The 9,277-nt window shown below is 25.1% G+C and overlaps 1 protein-coding gene across 1 annotated transcript in view; it reads left to right on the plus strand.

Moving 5' to 3' along the window:
* The first annotated feature begins 41 nt into the window (after nt 1-41).
* The window catches only part of LOC111619625 (monocarboxylate transporter 13-like), an 11,990-nt gene continuing 2,754 nt past the window's right edge, over nt 42-9,277 (plus strand). The window contains exon 1 of the mRNA XM_023361397.1: nt 42-467. Coding sequence (XP_023217165.1) covers nt 263-467 — 205 coding nt within the window. The 5' untranslated portion in view covers nt 42-262. The remainder of the gene's footprint in view (nt 468-9,277) is intronic.

Consider the following 9,277-nt stretch of genomic DNA (forward strand, 5'->3'; position numbering starts at 1 on the left):
AAAAAAAAAAAAAAAAAAAAAAAAAAAAAAAAAAACAAAGTTCAACATATTATACCGTGAATAATTCTTCGAAAATACGGAATTTTTTCTTAAAATATTCATGTTACATATAGGATATAAGCAATTGTATAAAAGCCTTTATCGTTAACATTACAAAATTATAACAATTGGATAGCGATAACGTTGACGTCACATTTTTATGTTTATCGACAACAAACAGGTTTAAAAATTCATATAACAGTTGCTTCACGTGAAGAATACAATGGCCAGTAAATGCTGTAGCGACAAGGATGGCCCTCGATGGGGATGGGTTGTTGCTTTTTCTGCTTTCTGGATAAATATGTTTATGTTTGGAGTATTAAGATCGGCGGGTGTATTTTATGTAGCTTTAATGTCTATGTTCCACTGCACTCCTTCCGAAGCTGCTTGGCCCGTCAGTCTAGTTCCCACAACAATGTGTATAATGGGTGAGTGAATAGCATGCATACAATATTAAGCATCAACTTTAATAAATTGATAAATTGTGTTCTTTAAAAATTCACAATGATTTCATGTAATCATGTTCTTGATTTTTAGAATTAATTATTCTCTTTCGCTTCTTTTATAATTTGATTTTTCAAACAGAAAACAGGGTCTAGCTGACATGGACACTTGTTGATATATAAATTCAAAATGATAATAACACAATAAAAATTTATACTCCTAGTATTAATGCTTGGTCTATTCATTTTTATCATTATGTTTCTCTTAAAAATCCTAACTTGTTTTTTATAATCGTGTTTTATTCTAACATATTTTTTAAGAACTCGACTTTTGTTTAGTTATGAAAAAAAAAAGGTGAAGTCATTAGCTTTTAACTACAATAAGAAAATGTAAAAAGTATACAAGTATATAATAGTTTGAATGGCATTGTTTAATTCGTATTAAAAACTTCCATTCGTGCAATTTTGTAATGTTTTTATCAATATTCCTTTATTTTCTAGCGAAATATCCTTCTGATCTAGTTGATATTTTAAAAGATAATGAATAAATGAGATAATTTATTAATTGTCAATTTATTTTTCAAAGTTTATTCACATTTTTTTTTGGTTATTTTTTAATTTTAATATCTAAAAAAATAAGAAAAAACACACAAAAGGGGGATGTTTTTCTGTTTTTCAGAATTAAAAAAATATTCCCTACATCTGATTTTATTATTAATCGCAGTCACCATATAAACTTTCATTTATTATTTGGATGAATATTTCACAGATGTATTTAGTTTTGAATTGTTAAAATTGTTGATATTCATACTAAGTAATAAATTACTATAATGTTGCATTGTTTTATAGAGTGAATATTTAATAAACTGAATATGTGTATTCAATAATTTAATACTGTATATATTTGCTAAATGCTCCTTCAGATAGCATAAAATTTAAACTGCGATACATCAATTGCATGGATTGACATTAGATCCAGATTTAGGTCTATGTACTGTACAATACAATAGTATTTCTTGTGTACTCGTATGCTATTTGACAACATTTTTTTCTACATCTCAGCCTGAAACATTTAAGTTTCAAATATAACTAAATGATTTAGATTACAATATAATTAAATTACTAAAAGTCGTAAGTTCCTATATTTCATATAATAGGAAATAAAGAAGACTTTGCTTTCTAGTAATATAATAGAATAGGAAATACATGTGGTCTTCTTTGTTTCGTAATAAATGAAGTAAAGGCTAAGAGAAAAACATCAAGGACAACTTTAATAAGAAACAAAGTCCCATAAAGTAGATAATTAATAATACGTGTTCGATTCTTATCAAATATAATCATTAAAACCCCGAACTTGGATTTTTCTTTAGAACATAACAGAATGTTTATTTTTTATTTTTTCGTATTTATTATATAAATAAAACAAATTTATTTCATTTTTTTATTAATGATAATCTTCAATAATTATATAGTTTTTATATAAATTAGAATTAAAAAAGAATAGTGAAAAAATAATGATAAATTAAAAGAAAGTTTATTAATTTAATAAAGAAAAAAAAAAATAATAATAAACTTCTTAATTTAAATGTTTGAAAACAGAATTTTTAAAATAAGATTTATATACAGAAATCTACAGTAAATCATTGGTATTAGATACTTTAATATCTTCAATATTTTTAAATATACGTAATTAAATTAGATAAAATTTGCTTATTTTTACATATAAAATTTAATTAATGGATCCGAATTCTTAATTAAATTATGAAAGGTCATTCAGACAATTTTTAATATTAAGCGAGAATTTTCGTTTTCTCTAATATATTAATTAAAATTCCTATATTTATTACCTTAAAATTGTCAAAACAAACATTGTAAAAGTTAACAAAGTTATCAGAAAGTAAATAATTATTGGTAATTGTATTTTGTACTGTGAAGAAATTAATATTAAGAATTATTGATATATAAGCTACAAAACAAACTAATGGATCTATCAGTTGCATTTATAATATAAATATATTTCTCTTAAGATAAAAAAAAAAAAAAAAAAAATTAAAANGATTTAATAATTGCAAGCAGTTGATTTGTAAATGTTACTATATCATTATTATATCATAAATATTAATATAATAAAATAATTCTGGATGATAGTTATTGAATTAAATAGTTTTCTGTCATTCCAGTTGGTTTAATAGCGAGTTTTGCGGTCGAAGTTTTCATCTCTGAAACGTGAACGTCGAACGTCGAGCGCTCGACGTTCGACGTTCACGTTTCAGAGATGAAAACTTCGACCGCAAAACTCGCTATTAAACCAACTGGAATGACAGAAAACTATTTAATTCAATAACTATCATCCAGAATTATTTTATTATATTAATATTTATGATATAATAATGATATAGTAACATTTACAAATCAACTGCTTGCAATTATTAAATCGAATGGGAAAATTAAAAGAAACATGGCATGCGAAAACATCGTAAGTGGGTCGAATTTGTTTTATGCAGGTCCTTGGAGTATGCATGTTATGTAAAAATTTCGTGAAGCATCCGACCAATAGAATTAGTTATAATGTTATTTGTAATAAACTCGTATATAATTGGGCAGTCAACATTGCCGAGGGAACCTCCGTAAACGACTACATTTTTTTTTCTGTTGTTGAGTTTAGTCAGTAATAAATCTAGTTAATTACATGATTACAGTTTACAATGAACATTCACACAGGAAAATCTTACGCTATTATATACATTATTAATTGCTTTTTGTTGCTCCTGTAAAATTTGATTTTGGTGCTTACGAAGTTTTCGTGTGTTAAAGATGTTACGTTATTTTTTTTTTTTTTGTTAAAAATACTTATCATAAAGTATACTAAAATAAGTGTATATAAAGATGTAAAAATTAAAAATGTGGTCGTAATTTATAAAATTAATTAAACAAGCCTTTAAATCTTACACAATTACAGTCGACCCCCCCTATAACACTGATGATTATTCCGTTTTATATGAATTCAATGTTGTACGAGTCACTTAGATTTTACAAATACGTGTGCCGGGCTGTGAACGGCTCACGTATTTGTAAAAATTAAGTGACTCGTAAAACATTGAATTCATATAAAACGGAATAATCATCAGTGTTATACGGGGATCGACTGTAAATCCAAATACTATTAAACATTTCGAAGAAAAGACTTTTATTTAGATGGAAAGTCGAAATATGTTCACTAATATAGGATAATTTCATTTTTTTTTTTAAATTAAAAATATTTTAAATTTGTTCATAAATGTCAAGATTTCGATTTCGAATTTACAATACAGCCTACTTTAAATCAAGTGTTTCAAACCTCTTTTTCTTGTTAACCCGAAGTTATTTTAATTCACTGAACCTTCTTTTATACTGATAGAAAATAAGAATAAATTATAATTAGGATATATATATATATATAATTTTCATTATGTTTTTAAATATAATAAAGATAGATTTGTCTTCTAACCCCCAAATGACCTTTAGTAATTTATCGACCCCAGATAAAGCGAATGACCCCTCGCGGTTCGCTAGCGAACAGGTTGGAAATCCTGCTGTATTAAACTATAAGAGAATAGAAAATTTTTGTAATGCTTTATCATGAAATTAAAATCAGTGTTTTGTCTTAAAATTTCCGACTGATAGCTTAGGCCTATATATATATATAAACTAATAATTTGTTATTAATGTGTTCTAAGCAAGTGCTTCCCAATTAGTGAATCAAAATTCCCAAGGAATTGTGAATCGTATTTCCGGATAATGTCACGGTTTCTCAGCATGAGAAAAAGACGGTCACCATATACGAAAAAAAATCTTATATAGAAATATTGTAACGTGTGAACGTCTTGACGTGATACTAGTGTTAAAAAATGAAATCATTTTGTTTTAAAATGTCGGAGAAAAAACATGGATTGTATTTCAAGAATATTATCAATTGAATTTCATTGTATACAGACAAATAATTTGCAATGATATACGGACAAATAACTAATTTAAATACATAAAGATTAATATCGTAACAGGACACTAGCTGTGTTCTTAATCAGTGAGGATTGTAATAGTTTCTGAATTCTTTTTTCTTGGTTTTGTTAAAATAAAGTTTCACCAAGTTAAAAGAAACTTCGACCGCAAAACTCGCTATTAAACCAACTGGAATGACAGAAAACTATTTAATTCAATAACTATCATCCAGAATTATTTTATTATATTAATATTTATGATATAATAATGATATAGTAACATTTACAAATCAACTGCTTGCAATTATTAAATCGAANTCTGATCTAGTTGATATTTTAAAAGATAATGAATAAATGAGATAATTTATTAATTGTCAATTTATTTTTCAAAGTTTATTCACATTTTTTTTTGGATCATAAGCCAATAATTATTGAAATATTTTCATATTTACTACTATATTTTAATATGACAAAGATAATTATACTTTTCTATAAGTATACATTTTGAATTATATTTTTTATTAATTTCAAACTTATTTATTTGCATAAGTCCAAATCATAAGCTTTTTTAATAATAATTCTTTTAATTAAAAAGAAGATTGCATATATTTTGCTTGAGCTTCTATTATAAACTTCTAATAGCTTCATTCTTTATTGTTTGAATTTGATTTATGTATTCTTATGAGGTTTAATAATATAATTCAATATTTGGGCCTTATATGAAGCATTTATATTTATTATGTAAGTTTTAAAGTTTTCATTTACAAGAGAATATAAGTTGTAAATTTATTCTATCTGGAAAAATTAGACCTTGATTTACCTAGAATTAAATCCTTCATAAATTTATAAATTCTATTATGCTTTCATTTTTCATAGAGATAACAATTATAAGTTGCACTTAACAAGTTTTGTTAGCAATTACAAGTTATATTTAATATTTCTGGTTAAATATTATTATAAAAATTCCCTTAATGAAATCTTTTTTTAATAATAATTTATTACTGAGTTAATATAATACAATTTAATATTAAATTTTAAGATTTCCATTTCCCCCCTTTGCTTTCATTATTTAAATAATAAAAATAAACTGAATTAGAATTAAATGTCTGCAACAATTATTGAATATAAATATACTAAGAAGGGTTTTTGCAATCCCCATATAGATTATACAATACAGTAAATATCTTATTTTTAAAATATGTCCTTGAATTTTAAACTTTATTCCTTATTAGTTCTTTTTAACCTGAAAATAAATAACATTATGCTAAAAAATTGATAAGCAAGTATCTTTAAAGATTATTTACAGAACTAATATGTATGGATGTTTCTGTGTGTGTGGGGGGGAGCATAGTTTTGTTCACCCTCTTTGAAGTTTAATAATTCCTGTGATTTTTGTCGAAAATTTTTGAAATTTTGTAGGGAAGTTTATGTATTAGAGAGATTAATGCTATTAAATTTTAATGGTTAAAAGTCGAGAGAAGAGATAAAAGGAGTCTTGTATATCTTCAGTAGGATCAGACTTAATAGCGATTTTAATCGTTATTATCATTTAAAATTTTTATAAAATTCATCCCTGCCCTCAAAATTGTCAATTTATAATAATTATAATAATTAAAAATATAAAAAGTTTTTAATAATAATATATCATAACAGATGGCACCACACACGCAGTTTTAAATGTTGTCGGGAAAGTTAAGTAACTCGTTGCTGGATTTTTTTTATTAAAAAAATAATGATGATAGTAATAAAATAGAAACACTCGATTTTTCAGAAATAATAAAGCTTGATATTGTGATCATCAATTGATTCAGATACTAAATTAATTTTGAATAAATTACATCATAATAATATATAGAATATAAGATAGTGCTTCATTATTCAAAGATCAAGGATCGAGGGAAAAGCAAGGATAAACGTGCGATTATTTTAACTCTTTACATAATCTTTACTATATTCGATTATACAGATTTACTCTCTATGAATATACCCAAACTCTACAAAATCTCACGATATTAGCGAGTTTTGCGGCCGAAGTTTTCATCTGTAAAACGTGAACGTCGAACGTCGAGCGCTCGACGTTCGACGTTCACGTTTTACAGATGAAAACTTCGGCCGCAAAACTCGCTAATATCGTGAGATTTTGTAGAGTTTGGGTATATTCATAGAGAGTAAATCTGTATAATCGAATATAGTAAAGATTATGTAAAGAGTTAAAATAATCGCACGTTTATCCTTGCTTTTCCCTCGATCCTTGATCTTTGAATAATGAAGCACTATCTTATATTCTATATATTATTATGATGTAATTTATTCAAAATTAATTTAGTATCTGAATCAATTGATGATCACAATATCAAGCTTTATTATTTCTGAAAAATCGAGTGTTTCTATTTTATTACTATCATCATTATTTTTTTAATAAAAAAAATCCAGCAACGAGTTACTTAACTTTCCCGACAACATTTAAAACTGCGTGTGTGGTGCCATCTGTTATGATATATTATTATTAAAAACTTTTTATATTTTTAATTATTATAATTATTATAAATTGACAATTTTGAGGGCAGGGATGAATTTTATAAAAATTTTAAATGATAATAACGATTAAAATCGCTATTAAGTCTGATCCTACTGAAGATATACAAGACTCCTTTTATCTCTTCTCTCGACTTTTAACCATTAAAATTTAATAGCATTAATCTCTCTAATACATAAACTTCCCTACAAAATTTCAAAAATTTTCGACAAAAATCACAGGAATTATTAAACTTCAAAGAGGGTGAACAAAACTATGCTCCCCCCCACACACACAGAAACATCCATACATATTAGTTCTGTAAATAATCTTTAAAGATACTTGCTTATCAATTTTTTAGCATAATGTTATTTATTTTCAGGTTAAAAAGAACTAATAAGGAATAAAGTTTAAAATTCAAGGACATATTTTAAAAATAAGATATTTACTGTATTGTATAATCTATATGGGGATTGCAAAAACCCTTCTTAGTATATTTATATTCAATAATTGTTGCAGACATTTAATTCTAATTCAGTTTATTTTTATTATTTAAATAATGAAAGCAAAGGGGGGAAATGGAAATCTTAAAATTTAATATTAAATTGTATTATATTAACTCAGTAATAAATTATTATTAAAAAAAGATTTCATTAAGGGAATTTTTATAATAATATTTAACCAGAAATATTAAATATAACTTGTAATTGCTAACAAAACTTGTTAAGTGCAACTTATAATTGTTATCTCTATGAAAAATGAAAGCATAATAGAATTTATAAATTTATGAAGGATTTAATTCTAGGTAAATCAAGGTCTAATTTTTCCAGATAGAATAAATTTACAACTTATATTCTCTTGTAAATGAAAACTTTAAAACTTACATAATAAATATAAATGCTTCATATAAGGCCCAAATATTGAATTATATTATTAAACCTCATAAGAATACATAAATCAAATTCAAACAATAAAGAATGAAGCTATTAGAAGTTTATAATAGAAGCTCAAGCAAAATATATGCAATCTTCTTTTTAATTAAAAGAATTATTATTAAAAAAGCTTATGATTTGGACTTATGCAAATAAATAAGTTTGAAATTAATAAAAAATATAATTCAAAATGTATACTTATAGAAAAGTATAATTATCTTTGTCATATTAAAATATAGTAGTAAATATGAAAATATTTCAATAATTATTGGCTTATGATCCAAAAAAAAATGTGAATAAACTTTGAAAAATAAATTGACAATTAATAAATTATCTCATTTATTCATTATCTTTTAAAATATCAACTAGATCAGAAGGATATTTCGCTAGAAAATAAAGGAATATTGATAAAAACATTACAAAATTGCACGAATGGAAGTTTTTAATACGAATTAAACAATGCCATTCAAACTATTATATACTTGTATACTTTTTACATTTTCTTATTGTAGTTAAAAGCTAATGACTTCACCTTTCTTTTTTTTCATAACTAAACAAAAGTCGAGTTCTTAAAAAATATGTTAGAATAAAACACGATTATAAAAAACAAGTTAGGATTTTTAAGAGAAACATAATGATAAAAATGAATAGACCAAGCATTAATACTAGGAGTATAAATTTTTATTGTGTTATTATCATTTTGAATTTATATATCAACAAGTGTCCATGTCAGCTAGACCCTGTTTTCTGTTTGAAAAATCAAATTATAAAAGAAGCGAAAGAGAATAATTAATTCTAAAAATCAAGAACATGATTACATGAAATCATTGTGAATTTTTAAAGAACACAATTTATCAATTTATTAAAGTTGATGCTTAATATTGTATGCATGCTATTCACTCACCCATTATACACATTGTTGTGGGAACTAGACTGACGGGCCAAGCAGCTTCGGAAGGAGTGCAGTGGAACATAGACATTAAAGCTACATAAAATACACCCGCCGATCTTAATACTCCAAACATAAACATATTTATCCAGAAAGCAGAAAAAGCAACAACCCATCCCCATCGAGGGCCATCCTTGTCGCTACAGCATTTACTGGCCATTGTATTCTTCACGTGAAGCAACTGTTATATGAATTTTTAAACCTGTTTGTTGTCGATAAACATAAAAATGTGACGTCAACGTTATCGCTATCCAATTGTTATAATTTTGTAATGTTAACGATAAAGGCTTTTATACAATTGCTTATATCCTATATGTAACATGAATATTTTAAGAAAAAATTCCGTATTTTCGAAGAATTATTCACGGTATAATATGTTGAACTTTGTTTTTTTTTTTTTTTTTTTTTTTTTTTTTTTTTTT

Source organism: Centruroides sculpturatus, unplaced genomic scaffold, assembly GCF_000671375.1.
Source record: "Centruroides sculpturatus isolate CEXI.00-Female unplaced genomic scaffold, Cexi_2.0 scaffold260, whole genome shotgun sequence".
Taxonomy (NCBI): Eukaryota; Metazoa; Arthropoda; class Arachnida; order Scorpiones; family Buthidae; genus Centruroides; species Centruroides sculpturatus.